This window comes from Ambystoma mexicanum, chromosome 11 (assembly GCF_040938575.1).
Source record: "Ambystoma mexicanum isolate Mex_15411 chromosome 11, UKY_AmexF1_1, whole genome shotgun sequence".
NCBI lineage: Eukaryota > Metazoa > Chordata > Amphibia > Caudata > Ambystomatidae > Ambystoma > Ambystoma mexicanum.
The window spans coordinates 971,190,234-971,211,844 of record NC_090934.1 but is presented as its reverse complement, the minus strand read 5'-3'; the positions used below and the strand labels follow the sequence as shown (position 1 = coordinate 971,211,844).

Below are 21,611 nucleotides of genomic sequence, written 5' to 3'. Positions count from 1 at the left end.
GGAGAAACCAACGCAAATATCCCCCCTCCAACCAGACTTCAATGGGACATCCCAGCAGAGGTAAGTGTGGGCAGCCATCCAGTTATTTAGTTGTTGATTGCACTGTTTATATTTAATGACGAAGATTACCATTACAATACTCTTTGTAGTTGAATGGTTCAGTTTTACCTTTTTCCGTACTGGCCCTCAGGGCAAGAAGCTCAAAAATCACTCTTAGCTCTTTGTATTTGCACTAAATCACAGACTACCCATTCAGCACAAAGTGATACTTGATGACCGTGTAATGACAACCTACAACACTGGCTGTAAGGAAATTGCCGATTTGTAAAATGCTGCACCTAGCAAACCGGGATGTTATATTACGATAAACAAACAATAAAACATCTCTTGGGATCTTGCATTTAGTATTTGTTCATGGTACATCAATCCCTTTAACTACCAGACTACAGGGAAGGTATCGGTTTGGATGGGTAATGATTAAATTTGGGAAATGAAGAACATATAATAAGGGAGAACATTTATTATTTTACCTTTTTAAGGGGTAATTGACACTCTGAAAAGAGAAATAAAGTTTGTGCAAAGTGGATAATGTAGGCCAATTCTAGAATCCTAAACATTATACAATGTACTGCAAGGGTCTGAAACCTGTGGCGCTCCAGGGGTTTTGCACTACGACTCCCATGAGCCCTCACCATTGATTAGACTGGCAATGGTTAATGGAAGTTGAAGTCAAAAACCTCTCACGAGGCAAATGCTACAGGCCCCTGATCTAGTGTGTCCAGGCAGGCATCGCTTGCCTTTCCTCTATAGAAGATGATCACCCATAATGCTGTGCAGTTGCAAAATAATGTTGTTGATCAAAGCCTTTTGTTTTGGTATACACCTACCATTCTGTATTACCTGGAGTATTATTAATAATTATGTTTGTAGTTTAAAATAGAGCCACAACATCCAAATTGCAGCCAAATAGTTTTCGGTTATTATATGCTTCTATTAGTGTGCATAAATGTCAGTAGGGCTCTGAGATCTCAACTAAAGCCCATGCAGTGTTTTTGAAAATATACAACCAGACCGCATTCACTTCACCACCACTGATTTGCTTGTAATCTGAACCTCTGGCAGTTTCTACTGACCTCATTACAAACACATTGGGCCTCATTCCGAGTATGGCGTTAAGGGATAGCGGCCACCGGTAACGAGACCGGTGGCGGTGATCCCATACCGCCATACTCCGAGTTCCCTTTGCGCCCATGCCCTTAACGCCTGCTTTGAGCAGGTGAAAGTCGAGGGCGGAAAGGGGCCTCCAAGCCAATAACGGTGACCGTAATGAACGGTCACCGTTATTTGCATCTTCCCCATTCCCATTGAGCCCTATGGGGGCTCATTTGGGAATGGGGAAGAGCCTTGGTGAATGGGGAATTACCGCCCCGCCAACCTTGGAATGGGACGGTAATTCCGCCATCCACCAAGGCGCTGCCGGTCCGGGTACGGCGTCAACCAAGGCGTTAATAGCGCCATTGGTTAGCGCCGTACTCGGAATGAGGCCCATTGTGGGCTTTGACTTGCTCTCCTTGTGTTTGTTAATTATTGGTGGGCGATCCAGTGAGCTTAGATGAATTCACGACAGGAGGTAAACCTCTTCATGTCAACCACCAAAAAGGGTGAAAAAGTGTGCCTTTCTGATGCCCAGTATGATGAGGGTTTTTCAGAACCTACACTGGTGAGGGGTTATGATTGGCTATCATGGCAATGCAACCTTTTTAGAGTTATGGTCTAGACCAATCTCTCAGTGGTTGACACCAGGGGGTAGACTTGGTGTGAAGTACAGTTAACAAAAGCAATCAGTGAAATTATCGCACTAGTCATGAGTAAAGTACCTAGTGTTAGGGAGATGTATCATTTGTATGCTTCATCCCCTCTCCTAGTGAGACCACCAGCACTTTTTGCTGGACTTTTGGAACTTTTTCTTTCAATCCTGAACGAGCAGAGCCTTTTACCACACATTAATTCTTGTGGGCTCTTCTCATTTGGAACTCTATTCTTTGTATTCTACCTGTACTATGCAGTCTGTCTGCTCCATGGCTCTTAAAGGCATCTGTGTTTTTTTGCAACTGCAGCACACAGCTCCTTATGGGCAGTGTTGCTGGGGACCCTTAGCATCCCCTTTTAAGATTCTTTATCTATATAGTTACTTGAGGATAGTTCTTAAGGATAGAGAGATGCCTAGTATCACTCCCAAAACGCTATAATCTGAGCGATTGGCACACACTACCTTTAGTGGAGTGCTGTTAGGCAATATTTTCATAGAAATGATAAATCTTCCTGACATGTGTCAACCCCAGAACCTTTTGCTTTTACTGGTGGATTATTTTTCCTTTTTCCTCTGTGAGTGGGAAACCTTTCCCACACTCGCAGAATCGTTTACTCTTTTTATGGGTGTCATTATTAAGACTCTCCACATTGTCTTTTAAAAGTTATCCTCTTTGACAACGTTTTGGCAATAAGTGCCTGTTATTGCCGGGTTGCACTAGGGGCTCCCCTTTTAACTTTCTCTGGCTAACAGTTCCCAAGGGTAGAAAGCATCTTTGGATCCCTTTTACATTTTATTTGGTGAAACCAGCACACCCGACCTTATGAGGAGTGCTGGGGAGATACAGTTTTAGTGTTAAAGGGAATACATTGTAACAATTTTGTTATAGGGACAAGCTTACCTTTAATGGCTGGTGCAGTGATACCTCTTTATTAATTTGGTGCACCTTTACTGCGGGCTGTGTGCACAGCCCCGGTAAAGGCACCCATAGGTGCTCATCTTACCAAACTGGCACCTGCCTTGTTTTTTCGCCATTTTAGTGTTCCTTGTCCTTTCTTGTTCCTTCCCCTAGCATCTAGGGTGGTAAATTCCTTTGTGTGATTTTTATCTTTCGGCAGGAGTCCTGTGGAATCCCCACCCAGGCTCCAGAGTGTCTGTGAAGGCAGGAAGCCAGGGAGGAGTCCAAAACTCTCCAGCCCTTTGTCTTCCAGCCTGAGTGCGAGAATCCAGCTCAAACTGGAAGGCTGGCTCTCCTGAAAGGATTGCCAACGCCCCAAGTTTGAATGTTACAAGGCTGTTTGATTGGCTGGGTTTCTTCATTAGAGTCCGATCCTGGAAGCTGAAGAGGTAGTCGACCACTGGAACCAAAACCAAAGAGGACAATGAAGACAAACCGGCTAAAATGATTTCCGGCGACTGTAGAGCCTGCTGTCTAACCAGAGCCTGCTATAGCCTTTCCTTTCAATCGACCTGGGGACAGGTGAGCCCACTAGACTCAAGAAGACCTGCATTTTGAGCCATTCCATGCAGCGCTGAGACCTTGCAGAGCTGCAAAACCCCAATACCCTGGGACCTAGAGTCATTGTGCGGTGCACGGTCTTCCAAATTCTGAATCTCGCTGCAACTTTGTGCGTATCCTGCTGGATCTCCAGAGACACGATTCAAGTCCAAAAAGTCACCTCACCAGAGTGCTGAACCTTCTTAACGACGATAGTCCAACCAGCGATATTCTGTCTTCTGTGCTCCTGAAAAGGTGCTGAATCTTCTTCTCTGCTGAGGTACTGTGCTGGCTTTGGTATTTACTTGCCTTAAGTCTCTTGTGATTCCTGTGTAGTTTTGGGGTGTTTTCTGGGGTTGGGAGTCCTCTTGTCCAGTGCACCCAGGCCACTGCTGGAATCCTTCCAGGGTGTCTCTGTGAAGCCCCTGGACCCTCAACTAACTTGTAAGTAAATGACTCGCCTGTTTCAACAGTCTTCCTTAGGAACTCTGACTTTTGCTACTTAAGAACCTGTCCTGACACTGCCTTTTGGACACTAGACCCTAGTGACCCCCCACCATCCTTCTGCCACTGAGAACACTCCTGCTCCAAGAATAAGTGAACTACTTTTAAAGGATTGCGACTTTTGCCTGGAAAAGAGTATCTGTTAATTGCAAAAGATGTTGGTTGGTGTTAGGGAGAATTCTCAGACATGTACTAATTCCTCTCTACCTTAGAGACCCCCAGCTCTTTTGCTGTACTCTAGGACTTTTAAATTTTTAACCTGGAGAGGATGAGATCTTTTTTCCACTTTTCTGTGATTTGGTCTCAGTGTTTCTTGTGACTTTGGAGTCTGACAAACTCCATATGCATCATCTTTGCGTTGTGACACACAGCACCTTCAGTGTAGTGGCACAGGGAAGTCTCTTAGATTTCCCAAAGGTTTAAATACCTTCTCTGGGATAAACTACTGTTTCCAAGAGCAGAGAAGTGAAATTGATTTTACTTACATTTTGTAACTTTCTAGTCCCAGCACACACTATCTTACAATAGGGTGCTGGAGGGGTTACTTAGTATCCCCTTTGTCTAGTTTCTCATGTAACAATTTTATGTTACCCTTTCTACAATTAATGGCTGGTGGCAGTGGTTTACTTTTTACTACCATTGTGTGTTTTTACCACGGGCTGCAATTGCAGCCTTGGTAAAGCACCCATGGGTGCCCATTTTGTCAAAATGGCTCATTCTTTTTTTCACCATTTCTTGTTAGAAAGGTCTTTCTTGAGATTTACTCTACATGTCAAACCAGGTTTGGTCCCTTTGTTCTTTTTGTCTTTGGCGGGATTCACGAGTGAAGCCCACCTTTGGCTCCAGTATGTCTGGCAGGGGCAGGAAGTGATGGAGGTGCCCGAAACTCCCTGTGCTTAATCCCCTTGGTCACAGGAATGCACCCAAAGGTGACTGGCTGGCTGGCTGTCCGGCAAGCACAGCCACCCTGCTGTGTGATTGACAGCTAGGCTGGAATGAATGGGAGCAACCTGCATAAAAGCCAAAGGCTTTTTGGCTTGGAAAGCAGAGTCGACCACTGGACAAAGGAATCCGAAGAAGAACTTGGAAGAGACACCTGCTGCAACTCCTGGACCTTTGGTTTGCCTGGTGAAGCCCTGCTGCTGTGCTGAAGCTCCAAATTCGCCTCAACTAGAGACGCCCTGCAAGGACCACTTCTCCCCTTGAGTTGGTGGGACCAATCCACCCCAAAGTGAACTCGTTTGGACATCCTCTCGGAGCTGGCTGTACCTCCGCTGCTGCTGCTGGAACCGAGTGCCAGGCAGAGGAACACCAAACGGAGTGCATCACTTTTAAGTCAGACCTGAGCGCTAGGAAGATCCTCCGGACTTCCCTGTTGCAGGACTGACCAAGCCTGAGCCACCTCAACAAAGTGTTGGACCCCAGAAGCAAAGAAAGTCTGAAGTGGATCTGCGAACCGCAGTGTTGCTATTTGCTGTCAGACGCGAGGAGCTGAAACGCCTAAGAACCGCTAATTCGAAGTTTGCCCATTGTTGCCGCTGACCTTTCCATTGCAGAGCAGGATTTCCCAGACGTCCTCCCTCTTGTCCCCATGACTGAGGCTCAGAAACAACCGGATCTGCAGAGCTGCACAGGAACAGAAGCCAGCTGGAACCATTTCTTCTAACCAGATCTACTGTAAAGTCTAAGAGAACTTACCTCTTGTTGTGAAGCCTTGCTTTCTCTCAGTTCAGACCTGTCTTGGTTACCTTGCAGAGTTGCTATAGCTTTGCCCCTCACAAGCCTTCCAGCCTGTGGACCCTCCAAGTGTTGTATTTTCTACAAACATTTCAAAAAAACATTGTGCAAGACCTTTCTACCTACCTACAAAGAAGATCTTCAGCTCTCCTTGAAATTGTGCAATTAATATTGGCAGTCCTGGCTCCCTGATAGACTCCTCTTCACCTCTTACTTGGTGCTTTGGCCTTTCCCACAGGAAAGGGTTAGTTTACTCTGCATTGGAAGGTTTTGAAAATTACTTCTCTGTTTATGAATTAGTTGTTAACCTTTGTTTTATTCCTCTCTTCTATCTTTTACACCAAACTCAGTGTTGCTCTAAATGTACCAGTGATAAATCAATGTCCAGTGTCCTAGCTATTAAGTCATCTGAGGGTGTAGTTAGTGTCTGTGTGATTTTAGAGAAACTAAGAGTGTGTTTTGAAGTGTATTTTAATTGCTCCCTTCTGAAGAAGGCTTTTACAACTGGCTGTGAAATACGTTAATACTTGCTTTATCAAGAAACCTTGAGTGTAATTGTTTATTTGAATAACTGCTATTGTGAAACTCTGTGCTACAACATTATTGCTCACATTGACCCCTCTTGAGATAAGCCTGGCTGCTCAGCCACACTACCACCCTGTGTAGTTCAGACTTCTACCAAATGTTGGGTCCCTATTGCCAGGAGGCCAAGGTTGTTGTAGTGCACCCAAAGGGTACTGTATAAGGCCTTGCCTAACATTTGTCCTTTGCTAGTGATGTTGTGAAGTCATAGACAATGTGAAGGGTAGCGGGCGGTTTCAGTTCTGTGTGCAGTTCGAAAAGCCTGATCGGAAGGGGTTGAGTAGGTGGTTTCTAGTGATGTGTTGTCGCAGATGGGTAGTGACAAAGTGATTCATGATTCTGGTGAGATATGGCAGACTAGTGATGGGGGCGATAATTTCCAGGGAGATTGAGGTCGAGACATGGTTTATTGAGGTGGTGTGAGATATGTCCAGTTTTGAGGGCAGAGGGGATAGAAGATGCTATGTGGGAGACATGAGTTGATGATGAGCCAGTGAGGATTGAGGGTGGTGATGCAATCGGATGCAGCTTGAGATGCGGATTATAGTTTGTGGAAGCCGCACTAACTGCAAGCGGAGAAGACAAAAGATCTGTTTAATGTAGAGGAACCAAGAGCGACCTATGATACTTATTGGTATGATTGTCGTTTTTTTGTTTGGGCCTACCGTGGTGGTTAGTTTACAGTGATGGTTAAACATAATGCTTTGCTAGTTAATTTGAACTTGGTGTTAACATTTAAATTATTTTAATTTTATGTCTGAAAAATTAGGCACCTCATAAGATAACCATGACTGTTTTTCATGGAAATCCTTGCAGATGTGTTACCGGATGAACTTGTGCTTACAATATGCACCTTTTTCACTACATACAGAGGAGGAATTAAAAACAAAGGCTCACGGAATTGGTTATGTTTCACTGAAATATGAGTATATTTAAAAACTGTTTACTATAAGCATCATGATGTAACATGGATTTGGGTCATATTGAACATTACATTTGATTATTTCTGTAATTAGGTCACCATTTAGCAAGAATTCTGAAAAAAGGAATTGATAAAGATATCTTAAAGAATGAAAAAAGAACCAACCAAAAGATGTATGGCCTGTTATTTTCGAGATAAGTTTGCATGGTTAGAAATTGAGACCGCTAGTCAATGTTATACAGTACTGCCAAAATTACCAACATGGTTTGACAATGGGTGCAATAACCATAGGTGTGTGGCAGATCCTCTTTGCCATCCGTATTAGCCAATGTGTATGGGCCGACCAGGTATCTGAGGAAAAAATGCTGAAATTGAGACCAGTCTATCACTGTCCATTCTCAGTAGCATTGCAGAGGCATGGATGCATTGAAGCAGTATAGACTGACTCTTCATCCACACTTCTTCAACACCATTTACAACAAATGCTTTCTGTTGTGTATATGTATATAATGTTCAATATTTGTATGCATCTGTCTCTCTATATCCACCGACCACTTTTTCTCCATCTCGATCATGCATCTCTATATCTCACTGTATCTATCAGGTTGTCCTTGTCGACCTGTGTTTGCATGTCTCTATATGAACAGTTCCATCGAGTAGGTGTAGATGTATATTAATGTTTGTTTATTTTTACATTTGCATAGCGCACAAACAGCCCTTGGGCATCAAGGTGCTGTTACTTGTGCGGAACATAGACTGAAATGGTAGTACACGTTAGACAAATACATGTATACATTCTTGATGGGCAGGATAGGTATCCTGCCGGCATAAGTCCCAGGCTTGCGGGGGTGTGGTGGATGGTGGTGATTGGGTGAAGAGCAGCGTTTCATTGCTTTGGGGAATGCGAGGTGTGTGTTTTCAACTCGTAGGGGAGGTGCCAAGGCATTCCATTGTAGAGCTTCTAAGTAGGGGAAGCTGGCACCTCCTTACATATGTATACACATCTCTCAATCTATGTATATCGATCTGTGGCTCTGCATCGTCTCCATACTTCTTCCTCTAGCAATCTCTCCCTCTACATTCGTCTCTAAGACCACACTCCAATTTATATACATCTATCTTTTTGCTTCTCAGTGTATATAGGCTTCTGATGTTTGTTAATCTGCTTAGAATCACATGCTGTGCATGGTCCAACATCCAGTGGTCACTGCGGAGTATTGCATCTTGTTTTTTGAAAGTCGAAAAGAGGACGTTGACATAGGCGTGTCTGTAATACTATCCCTATAGTGACGTGTAGTGTACCCAAAATCCCTCACGCGTTGAGGTCCCTCAGATTGTTTTTTTCCGCCCAGAATACTGGCTGTCTTATGCAGAGCTCGTAAGAGACATTGCCATTTACCATTTATTCGATCCTTGGTCGATTTGTCAATTATTGTTTAATTCAACCACCTCCAGCCCTCTTTCGACGGCCATTCAACTTCTTCATCGAATCAAGATCTTCGACGGCCGGTGGTTTCGACAGAGGCGATCCTATCGGTGCTGCCGAAAACGTTGCCCGGCCTTGCCGGCCTACACAATAGGGAGAGTGGGGGTTGTTGTGGACATTTCTGTTTCTTCTAGAATGCCTTTCCCTTTCTCCCCCCTTTCCTTCCGGGTCGTTATCACTGATTTCATCCTCAGCTATGGAGAGGACTCCTTTTAGATTTTGCCCTCGTAACAGCAAATTTCCGTGGAAGGAGAAGCATAAGCGGTGAAACCGCTGCTTGCCCCTCGACCACAATGAGGAAGGCTGTGTGGCCTGTAAACTCCTTTGTCCAAAGACTTTGAAGGAACGCAGGGTCAAAAGGTGGGCAGCCTAAGGCATGTCAAAGGCTGATTCCTCACCTGCGGCCGCTGAGTGTGACGAGGGGGATAGTGATAACGCTACCTCCGTAACGGAGGTTGTTGACCTCTCAATGGAGGGCTCCCGCTCCATCGCGTCTGTCCCCGGCCCTGAAAATCTCTGCTCTGGCCCTACTTATGGGGATGTACACCCGACAACGCTGACGCACACAAAAAAGGCACTAAACACACAACCCACGGCCATTCGTCGAGTAAATCGAAGAAGGCCTCAGCGCCAACGAAGACGCCGAATCAACCGGCAGCTTCAAGCGACCGTAAGGGTCGCCAGCCCTCCCCGCAGTCGCATTCGCGCCTAGCGACTGCGCCGTCTTCAACTAAAGGCGCTACCACCAAAACATCAGTCGAAATCCCTCGTAAGAAGGCATCTGTCGCGGGTAAGGTTCCAGCTCTTCTGAAAACTAGTCATGACCAGCCCTCGATGGAGAAACTAGTCGTGGAAAGCATAGCTAGAATAGTCTCCAAAGACTTGCAGAAACGGCTGGTGAAGGAGTCACCAAGGCCCGTTCAGAAGGTCAGAGAGACGGTGAAATCAACGGAGGGTACGCTGGAACTTCCCCCCATGTCAAAGGGAACACCCAGAGATATGTCCCCAGTGCCATTCCCGCGAGAAGGGTTCTCAGAGGGTGACGGGGGTATATCCTCCACACTATGGGAGAGATCTCCACGCCTACAGGCGGAGGAGCAAGCCTTTCCGCCACTAGACCGTTCAGGGTTATCCCAGTGGACTAGGGAAAGATTTGAATTGTGTATGGACAGGCTAGATGGGTGTGTCCACCTCTGAGCACATTACACCCAAAAGCCCAGGGGAGGTGCTCCTTGAAGACCCAAGGACCACATTTCCAGGACTTTGACCCACTTGAGGAAGAAATTGATGCATATGACCTCACTGAAGAGGATCCACATTTTCAGGAAGAGGAAGAATTCCTAAATACTGAGGCTCTACTAGACCCTGTAAGGGACTTTGAGGAAGACCCAGACATATGTGAACCACAGCCTTGGCAGTCACCAGGGGCGTCTACAGACACTGATGTTTTAGATCTGCCTTCTCCTCAGACCACACCAGTTAGAGATGCTTCGCCTGTGGATGATCAACCCACTTTTAATGCAATGCTACGCAAGGCGGCAGCACATTTTCAAATTGGCACAGGGGAGACTACCCCAGAAGTAGATTTTGTTGAGAAAATAATTAAGGAAAAATCGCCTGCTAGCCAATCCATACCCCTTCTTGCCTCAGTCAATAGACTCCTCGTTCCCTCTTTATCTACACCTGCATTGGTTAGAGGGGTCAATCCAAGAATCGAGAAGCTCTTTAGCCCCTCACCTTCTGATCCCTTATATATTAGGGGTCATTCCATACCTGATTCCCTGGTAGTAACCACTACGAGGAAAGGAGCAGGGGTTCCGCTATCTACTAGCGAAGCACCCCTGGACAAAGAGGGGAAGAAGCTTTATGCCTTAGGAAAGAGAATTACATCCTCGACAGCTTTTGCCACGCGTATTGCCAACAATACAACTTTGTTGGCTAGCTACGCCGATGCCCAATGGGGACTGTTGCGCGAAGGCCTACAAGACGCCCCTGAGCCCTTGCAAACACGCTGATTAGCCACTGTGACAGAAGGTACTCAGGTAAACCAAAGCATCATCAAGAACATCTTAGATGCTGCGGAGACGGCTGGCCGTTCACTAGTCCAGGGTGTACTTCTTTAGCGACATGTTTGGCTCAGAAACTCAGGTTTCAAGCCAGAAACACAGGCGTCCCTCATCAACAAACCCCTTGAAGACTCAAACTTGTTTGGCAAGGCGGTTGATGCCGCACTGGTAACAGTTAAGAAGGAACACAAAACTCTAAAGACCCTGGACCAAATCACAAGCCCTTCTAATAAGCAAGGTTATGAGAAACGGGTGCTTTTTTTCGTGGCCAACGACAAAATCATCAACAATACACCTCAGCTGCCTACTGGTCCTTCCCTCAGGGAACCATTGGACAGTATGCTCAAAGAGGACAACGTCGTGGCGAGGGAAGAGGTTGGGGTTCCACTCCCAGAGGCTCCCCAGCTACCGACACCAAATGACCCAAAAGCTCGGGTCCCCTCCCATGCATCTCCAGTCGGGGGCCGGTTAACATCATTCCTGCAAGCATGGGAGGGAATTGCCACAGACCGCTGGGTACTGTCAACAATAGCCCACGATTACTGCATCGAAATCGGTCAATCCTCAACTTTCAGACTGCCAAGGGGAAGACGCCTATCACCGGAACACCTCTCCACCCTTCTTCAGGAAGTCTAACTGCTGCTGGAAAAAGGAGCAATAGAGGTTGTGCCTCTATCACAGGTAAAGGAGGGTATTTATTCATTGTACTTCCTTGTACCCAAAAAGGATTTAACCATGCGCCCTGTATTAGATCCGCACTCGGCAAACAAATTCATGAAACCTCAGAAATTTCATATGGTGACTTTGCAGGAGGTAATCCCCCTGCTCACACGGGGGGATTACATGGCAACACTGGACATGAAAGATGCATACTTTCATATTTCAATGTTGCCAGCGCACAGAAAATACCTCCGGTTCATGATAGAGGACAAACACTAGCAGTTCAAAGTGCTACCCTTTGGCATAGCCTCAGCGCCAAGGGTATTCACGAAGGTACTGGCAGTGGCAGCGGCACACTTGGGCAGGTTGTCCATTCCGGTCTACCCTTACCTCGACGACTGGCTCATAACAGGGGATTCTTACGAAACATGCTTCTCAAATAATCAAAAGATTGTAGACCTTTTGTTCCACCGGGGCTTCTCCATCAAAGAGAAGAAGTCCAGTCTAAACCCCAGCCAAGTCAAGCAATTCCTAGGGGCTCTAATTCGAATAAAGGACGGCCTTGTCTTCCCCTCCAACGAGAGGGTCCAAAACATGCTGTTTCAGATCCCTCAATATGTAGCCGGTCGAGAGGTGACGGTACGCAAGGCCATGCGATTGATAGGGATGATGGTGTCATGTATTTATTTGGTACCTCACGCGCGCCTGCGCCCAATGCAAGAGTGGCTCTACAGCCAGTGGTGTCAGGCCAGCGGACAATGGTACGATCTAGTGGTGGTCTCGCAGGCCTTGGTTCTCTCGCTGCGATGGTGGTCGAAAGAAAACCTCGTGTTGGGGAAACCTTTTGCCACCCCCGCAGTGGAAGCCACTCTAACCACAGACACATCCCTCAAAGGATGGGGGGGCTCACCTATCCCATCAGACTACACCCAGAGTTTGGACTCCGAGTGTGGCGTCCAAACACATAAACTTGCTGGAACTGCTGGTGATCATCAAAGCACTGAAGGCTTTCTAGACAGACCTACAAGGGAAAACAGTGCTGATCCTCACAGACAGCACCACAGCCATGTACTACCTGAACAAGCAAGGGGGCACTCGCTCTCCAGGACTGTCCAACCTGTCCCAGAACAACTGGAAATGGGCTCTCAAACACATGTTCCTGTTATCTCAACATGTACCAGGGGAACTCGATCTTCTGGCAGACGAACTCAGCAGAGACTTTCCTCTGCCCGCAGAGTACGAATGGCGAATACACAAAAACATAGTCCCCGTTTTTGCAGAATGGGGCTTCCCAGAGATCGACCTGTTTGCAACTCTGGAGAACACCCAATGCCAAGATTACGCCTCCAGGTACCACCAGAACCGCTCCAAGGGGAACGGTCTCTGGGTAACATGGTCAGGGAAATGTGTCTACGCTCCCCCCTTCCCCGACTCCCCTTCTCAACAAGATAGTGCACAAGATGCACCAGGAACCAGTTACAATGATGCTGGTGGCCCCCATGTGGGCCCGCCAACCGTGGTTCGCTCATCTGATGGAGATGTCACTGTCTCCTCCAGTGAAACTACCCTGCCCGTACAACATGCTGTCACGGGACAGGGGCCAAACGCTGTGTCCATGCCCACAGACCCTGAACTTGGCAGCCTGGCACCAGAGGTCATACAATTCGGCCATTTGCAGCTCCCACAGAGATGCATGGACATTCTTGGAGAAGCAAGGAAACCGAACACTTGTTATTGCTACTCTAGCAAGTGGAAACGGTTCGTCATCTGGTGTAAGTCAAAGAGCATCAACCCTGTTGACTGCTCTCCCACACAGATTGTTCTATACCTGAGCCACTTATTGGACTCAGGTTTAGTCTTTAATTCTATTAAAGGTCACCTAGCTGCACTCTCTGCCTACACTACGTCTCAGCATAAGGTGTCATGGTGGAAATTTCCAGTTATTAAAGCCTTCATGGAGGGAGTGAAAAGAATTCACCCTCCTATATCTAACCCAGCTCATGGATGGCACCTGAATGTTGTACTAACCAGGCTAATGGGCTCCCCCTTCAAGCCGATGCATAAAGTAACCCTTAAAGATCTCACTCTTAAGACTGCTATCTTGATAGCTATCACCTCCATTAGGAGAGTGAGTGAACTACAAGCGCTCTCTATACTAGATCCCTTTGTAACAGTTCACAAAGGTAAGGTGGTTCTACTCACACACCCTAGGTTTGCACTGAAGTTAATTTCAAAATTCCATGTGAACCAGTCTATAGAACTACCAATGTTCTTTCAAAACCCATCAAACTTGGGAGAAAAGAGCCTGCACACACTTGATGTGCGCAGAGCGGTCATGTTTTATATGGAAAGAACTAGACCACTGAGAAAGACTAATTAGTTCTTTGTCTCAGTGGCGGCAGGAAGAGAAGGAGATGCAGTCTCCAAATCCACTATATCTAGATGGATTGTCCAGTGCATCACTCTGTTACACTCTTGCCAAGAGAGAACTGTTCTTCAAGCCTAGAGAACACTCTACTCGAGGTACTGGGGGATCCATAGCGTTCATTGCAAATGTTCCATTTGCAAAGCGGCAACCTGGAGTTCTGTACACACCTTTACAAAACGCTATTGCCTAGACACTCATTCTAGGTCTGATTCTCAGGTGGGACAAGCAGTAGTAAGACATCTTTTCACTACTGTTCCTTCTCACCGGGTACTGCTCGCTAGTCCATGCACAGCATGTGATTCTAAGCAGATTAACAAACATCAGAAGTCATGCATTAGTATTACAGACACGCCTATGTCGACGTCCCCTTTTCAACTCTCGAAAAACAAGATGCAATACTCTGCAGTGACCACTGGATGTCGGACTATGCAAAGCATGTGAATCTAAGCAGATACAACCAACAGAAATGCTTTTACTGTAAGTAATGCATGTCATCTCTTTATTTAGGTGCATGTATCTATATGTTTATTTAGTTATATACACCATCACATCTATGCATTTATCTTGTCTGTCCATATCTCTCTATACGTTTTACTGTATGCATCTCTTTATCTATAACCATCCCTGTCTGCCTATGGTCTGTCTATGTACATTTATACATATGCATGTCTCTGTTTCTATCCATCGCTCCCTACAAATGTAACTTTATGTATCTGTTTTCATGGTTCCATGTGTTAATATCCCTGCAAAAATGCCATATTTCTGCAGGGATATTGAGCATTGGACCCTGCGGAGGGACACCCCCGCAACCCCTGCATTTTTAAATTTGCGGGGGACACCCCCACAGCCCCCGCTCCCACAAATTATCCCCCCCAAAAATATTGCCTATGGCGAGACAGACAACCATATGTACGGTGATATTTTTGGTCTGGATAATATGTAGGGATACCGTTTTCATATATATCAATCTATGCGTTGATCGTTCTATATCCATCTACATTTATTCATCTGCCTGCATGATCACTGTATATCCGTCTATTCATTTATCTGTATGCCTCTTTCTCAGTGCATATCTCTCTGTCTGCATCTGTATCCATCACTCTATGCATCTGCCTATATCTCTATCCATTTTTCTGGTGATCTATTAACATTTTTGGCCAACTCTGTTGCTCGATAGAACAGTATCCTCCTTTACCTGTAGCCCACACCCTCTGTTTGTTTGTCTGTCTCTGTCTCTAGTATTGTGTCTTTCACCATATGTAATGTATAGCCTGCTATAATAGTCCATTGGTGTGGCCAAGAAGTGCTGTGTAGATGAACATCCTTTTGAAGACCATAGTCCGAGATGTGAGAGGTGAAGAGTGTTTCTAAAATGTGTTTGTTCATTTATAGCCAGCGCAGAAGGTGGGAAGGGAGTGGCTAGGTAGCTAGCAGCAACCCATAGTTATCAGGTGAGAGAAGATATGCCGTAACAAACTGTCAAGGAGGTGGGAGAGTCTGAAGGGTCTGAAAATGTGAACTGCTGGTTCGATTTTTGCATGTGTCTCGGTTGTATTGTATTAGAGGTGGTGATGCATGTTTGGGGTGTGTGCAATCGAGTAGTGTTTGTTCAGAAGTGTTAAGGTTGGTGGGCCGTGTGCGGGCGGGATACACTTATTTTTTGTTGTAATTGCATGCTTGACTTTCCAGTGAAGAAAGACGGACACCTGGTTGGAAAGCTGTTGCCACAATAATGCCATTATATGGTTGATAGTCAGAGTATGTAGTGTAAAGACCCAAATTTCCAAACTCAAACGAATCTACACTGCCAAGACCCGGAGCAAAAACACACTAGCTTAAATCATGCCTCCCCACCACCCAGAGCACAAGCCCTATACTTTGCATCCTTCAAACCTATCACCAAGACTGTGAAACCCACCCATGGGACCCTGCCCCCCCCTCCAACCAACAGCCAGAGCAGAAACATAGTACAGGACACCTATTGTAATACTGGCTTTCGACATAGTGAGAATGGAAGCACAGAAACGCGTGCACGCACCTGTCACCTGGGTGTAGGTGGTGTTGGTATATTGTGAACCATTATTTTAGTCATCTCGGAGTAAAAATTGGATCTATTTGTCATTGTTAGTATAGGACACCGTTTCAGTTGGGTTAGTCAATATTCATTTTACCCTAACAAATAAGACTTTGAATACAAATTATCTATGTGCCTTGTAGAACTGGCTGACAAGATGTAATACCAGAACACGCCCGCGTGCGCATGTATTCTTGTTCATTAAAATAATAATTAATGAAGGTTCGATTAAGAATGAGTCTATAGTAACCTTGAACGAAAATATATCTTCTTTCAAGGCTCAAAATATTTACTTATTTTTCCTGTAGAGCTTACAATTGAAATCTGAACATACTATTTTTAATTTCTGTGGTAAGGCAGAAAACGATACCTAGGTGGACCTTTGGCAATTTGACCACAAAATACAGGGTCTCTTTATCATTTGTCCATGAATCCTTCGTAGTAACATTTCCAAGGACACAATATAGCAAGTATCCTCAAAGAAAAGATAACATTCACTGCAATGAAACTGAACAGAAGGAGGTCAGTTTTCTATGTGTAAGAGCTGTCAAAGGAGAACAAGCTTCAACTTTACATTGCTAAAATTGAAAGTCTTCAAGTAATATGAGGAAAGCTTTCTGTTTTTATCATATTTCTGAAAAATGTGTGCTTGATGATAAATGATGTGCCACGTTGATATTCTGAATGACACAAACACTTTCAGTTATTTTAAGGTTAATGAAGCCCCAGTTTACCCATTTGCGTTGCCAGTCACCCGTAGCAACATGCCAGCCTTTATGGTATGAAGATATGCAGATTGCAAAGGTTGCCGACGTGTAAGCAGACCTATTTTCTCACAAAAGAAACGCTGTGTGCTTTGATAGAAAATGGCTAATGGAACACAATTGGAATATATTTTACTACACAGAACTTTGACTTTACACTTCAAGTCATGGTATTAAATCATCGATGAACGGAATCATTAAGATTGGATGGAATGTGACAGTCGACCTAAAAATTGGAAGTATGACTTGTAGTAAACAATGTGTTCTTACACTGATTATGTGCGCCACATTTTTTTAATCATTTGTTCGATATATACCACTTTTTTTTCATTTGCATTAAGAAATATAATGACTTGGTAAATTCCACACTATGAGTATTTATTGCAAAGTGTACATTGATTTCTTCTTTTTGCGAAAAGAGGGTAACATTTTATTTATTTGTATGTGTGTTGATCTTCCGTATTTTCCATTGGGTAACGTGATGACGTTGTTGACAGTGTACGTTTAGCTATGCAGTACACCATTGTCATGAGACGAGGTGGAGCATATCGGTTTGACATGTTGATGTCAACTTGAGGGGCGGGTGATCTGATTCATGAATCAACTGATAAGATTATCACAAGATGGCTGTTTTCCCGACCTGTGGGTTTCACTTGTGTAAATGTGAGAAAACTGAAGGTAAAATGCATTGGAAAACAAACTAGGATCGATCAATATATATGCTAAAAAAATGCATGCCCTATCCACTCGGGCAATACAATTCCTGAGAGAACTTCCCCCTTAACGAAACATAAAGTAACCCTGCAGCACTCCACTGAAGGTGGCTTGTCCCACACTGTAAAAATAAAGTTGAAGAACAAAGGTAGACACATTCCCTGCGTTAGAAGCCATAGGGACTGACCACAGTGTCCCATTCAAAATCAGGGAAGTAAGCAAGTGAGGCAAAGGGCATCACTCACCCTAAAAACCTTTAAGGATCTAGATAGAAATCCGATATGCTGAGAGACTCCATTGAAGCAAAGTTGCAAAAAGAAAAACCTTTTGCACCCACCATCTCAGCCTCTTTTCAGTTCAGGCAGAGACTTATCTATAATGGCTCTTCTCCGCATTATAAAAACAAAGTTCCAGTAGTGATATAATCCATTGCTAACCTCAAAATTAAGATGGAAATGCTGAAGATTAAAATACAGGATTAATGCCTATTTATTTAAATGCTTCCAGTAATATGTCAGTAAATTGGCCTCTGTTGGCCTCTTAGGATTACAGAACAGCAGTAATCCTATAATGCGGTGTCGCCCCTTGTTTTCCGCCAGAGATAATCTTGCTAAAAAAATGTCTGGGTTGTGTGAGCAGTCTGATGATGTCATCACTTCCTTCCCTGACATAGCCTCTCCTCAAGTGGCCTGGGGATGGCAGCCGCTACCTGGCCTGGACCCTGAGGGTGGCTATTTGAGAGAGGATCACTTGGGGGGAGGCGACCCTCGGAATGACATGACATCCACAGGGGATGCACAATATCCCCCTTTCCATTTTAGGGATATTCCCTCCCTCCATCCCTCATGCCCTAAAGGCATACAGCTATCATCCCCTTCAACAACTTGACAATCCTACTGACAGTATTCCTCAATATCAGAAAATCAATAAAGGAACAAGAGCTGAGATGAAGAAGAGGTAAGGAGCAATGAAGATTACTGCTAGTGTTAACCAACACCAGCAATCTAGTAGCTGGAGGAAGGCGACTGAATCGACATGGTTTAAAACCATCCCCGGAAAAGAAGCATGGAGTTTGTCTTCTTAACCCACTGTGGGAAGAACAGACTAGGAAAGAGACTGGGAGTATGGCGGCTGGCGACGCAGGAGGTTCTCTGCTTCCGGTGTTGGTTGGAGCAACCTGATGAAACGGGCGGTCTTGCCAAGTCATGGAAGGTGGAGAGTGCCACACATAGAAGCTCACGGATTGTAGCACTGCCACCGAGACGCTGAGAAGAGCAGACGCTGCCGAGGTTTGTCGGAGGCGTGGAAGCCGGCAAGCGAACGAATCGCTCTGTAGACCCAACGACAAGCTGCAGACTAACACGAGAGATGCAAAGGACCCCAAAGCCGCTGCTGAGAACCGGTGGGACGGGGCTGCTGAATCTCCTTGGAAGGGGGTATTACCTTCAGAAAGAAACACAGTATATGAGCTGGGGGATGCCTGAGAAAGATAACCGGGCCTCTGGGACATTTGACTATAACCTAAAAAGTCAACGGAAAAGGGTTTGGAACCCATAGCCATGTTACAAAATACATGTGAGGAAAACAGTGTGGAAGTCCATGTAAAGGGGCCCAAGACCCGTAGCCACATTATAAAATAAAATGGTGTCCCAGAAAACACTGAAATTAAATGAATGTTGAAGGAAAGTCCTGAATGGGAGAGTGTACCAGTCAAAGCCAAGTGGGTGAAATGAACTACAGTGAAAGTGAAAAGGAACCTGGCAGGAGAGTATACCAGGTGTTTTGCGAGTCTGAGACCCGCACCAAATTGTATCGAGGAACTATATGAAAGCACCTGGCAGGGGGGTATACCAAGTGCTGCTGTTGTGTGAGACATAGAATACCAAGTAAGATTCATGCCTACTTTTTGGATTGTTAAATGTGAGAAGTACTTGGAGAAAGGAGACATTTCCCCTGGAATAAATTGAAACATCAAGAGTAGAGGAGTTATCCTCTTGAGTTGCAAAGAACTTGGTTATTCTTTTGTTGAAAAGAAGCATGGGGAAGGGAGTGATTCCTTGAACTGTTACATTATTCATTTGGAACTTTAGTTGGATTTATGCCTTTTTGCTGTACTTGAATTTTTGTGCATTTTGCAAGTCAGAGACATTTCCTTAGCACTTTAGAATTACTTTTAGAGTGTGAGGGCTAGGATAGGATTTCCGACACAAGACATTTTCGCTTTCAACATCTTGACACACAACAGGCTTTGTTTTTGGTGGAGGTAGGGAACTACCTCCTAAATTAGGGACAGTGAGGCATTTTCCAACCCCATTTTCATTTAATAACAGTTTGTTGCAAACTCCATGAGTTCTCTGTGGCTGTGGCTCATCACAGCTGTAATTGAGCACACAATGTTTCAATATAAGACCCATTGCCATTTTCTTTTTTAAAAAAGCACAGTTTTGGCTTTTGGAGGTCCATATTTAACTGGAACACTGTAATGTTTATAATTGGTCCGAACAGATAACATAGCCATGAAAGCATTGCATTTGTGGCAGTTCTGTGATCCACTATGCAGGCTTCTCGGAGCAGGAGTGCATTGCTTGGGTTCATTCTGGTGATGCCACATGGCCATAATGGTGTTTTCTGGCAGTCCTCTAGCCATCTACTGGACATAAAGAAGGCAGCACGATTAAGAGCGCCAAACATAAGGCTACAAGGAAGCACACTGATGGATGTAAAAGGAGTTAAAAAATCATGCAAATGCTACAACAAAGTAGAAAAGTGGCCCCCAAAAGGGTTATGGAAGCTGGAAATAGTCACCCGGAAGGACTTTACTAGATGTTAGGAAAGATTATCTTTTTACTGCTTTCCCTCCATGCATATCCATACTCCCAGCCCCATCAACCTTTTGCTGTTGTTTTAAACCTGAGCGGACTTTTGGGGGTAACTAAAGCCTTTTTGCTTTACTAACTTGCTTATCTCTTTGGTTTCGGGGCAACTGATAAAAGTCCCTCTGGCTATCCGTGCAGGGGGAACTCTGTTCTCCCTTACCACATTCCTTATTTGCTTTACACTGCACACTTCACCTTACAGTTAAGTGCATTAGGGAAACGTATCCCTTTCTCTTTGTTGTTAGTAACTTTGTCACTTGCACAATGTATCCAGGAGGGGCTGGTGGCAGCGGATATTTTCTACCATGTTTTTATTTTTATTTTTTTTAATTTCTTTTTTACAGAGTACAATATACTCTAAAATGGCTGTCCTGCGAAATTTTGCCTTGTCCTTTGTGTTAGGCAGAAACATGTGCAGTTCCCTTAAGGACCACTGCAAAAGATTTAAGACTACAGGTGTTGGCAGTAAACCCACTTGGTAGCAGTCTGTACCACCCAGATTTACCTGGTAGCTGTGGCTGAGCAGTCAGACTTCCCTCAAGAAGAGTTAGACAGTATGCAAAGTATACTCAATAGGTACTCAGATAGAATAATACAAGCAAACACTGACCAGAGCTTTGGTATCAAAGTATATAATTATTTATTTAAAAACACACAGTTGAAACACTCCAGCACTCTTATTGTAAAATATTCTACACACAGTTACTATTATGATATAACCACCCCTTTTTCCCTTATCTTATTAGAAAATCACAGCAAGACGCCACTTATTTTCATACAGAGGTGAGCGCTTAACTAGATTGCACTCTACTAAGGTTGTGAAAAAGGGAGGGGAAAAGGACAGAATATGAAGGGTTACACCACTCTACGATTCAGGAACACTATTAGCAAGGCAGAGAGCAAAAAGTCACTGGTGAGCCAAAGTCCAAAGGCTGGGCCCACTCTTAGAGAGAGCAGAGCACAAATGCGCCCAAGATCACACAGTTACACTAGGCTTAGAAAGTCTTGCAGAGGGTTCAGAAAAGAGTTTAGAGAGGCTTAGAAAAGATTAGCCAAGGTGTCCCAGGCTAACCCAGGTTCGAAAGCCGGGGGCTAAATCTACCCCGTACAGTCGGTTGCAAGGGAAGCCAGGCGGGACACGGTACCTTAAGTGGGAAGGATCTTCCAGCGGTGGCAGTTGTTCCTGGTAGTGGTTGCAAGTTGCGTCGTCGTCCAGGGGAAGAGAAGATCTCGACGTGGAGGAAAGATGAAGGTCGTTGCACTACCAGGGCAGAAACCAGCCGCAGAGTTTTCCGGCAAAAGGTGGTACCTTTGTCTCGCGGTCGTGGTAAAACGTGGTATCCCGGTTGCCGGGGTGCTTAGCACGTGCAAGGCGGCCACGAGATACGTCGGGAAAGCGAAAAGACGGTGAAACTGGTTATCCCCACCAGTCAAAGGAAGGAGACTCTCAGGCGGGAGATTTCCTCTGCCATTGGGAAAAGTGGTGAGAC

At 45.0% G+C, this 21,611-nt stretch overlaps 1 protein-coding gene across 5 annotated transcripts in view; it reads left to right on the top strand.

The window, feature by feature from the left end:
* The window catches only part of CPT1A (carnitine palmitoyltransferase 1A), a 634,145-nt gene that overhangs the window by 392,055 nt on the left and 220,479 nt on the right, over nucleotides 1–21,611 (top strand). For all 5 annotated transcript variants that reach the window (XM_069624124.1, XM_069624123.1, XM_069624122.1 and 2 more), the window contains exon 13: nucleotides 1–60. This exon is cut by the window's left edge and continues 57 nt beyond it. In XM_069624124.1, coding sequence (XP_069480225.1) covers nucleotides 1–60 — 60 coding nt within the window. The remainder of the gene's footprint in view (nucleotides 61–21,611) is intronic.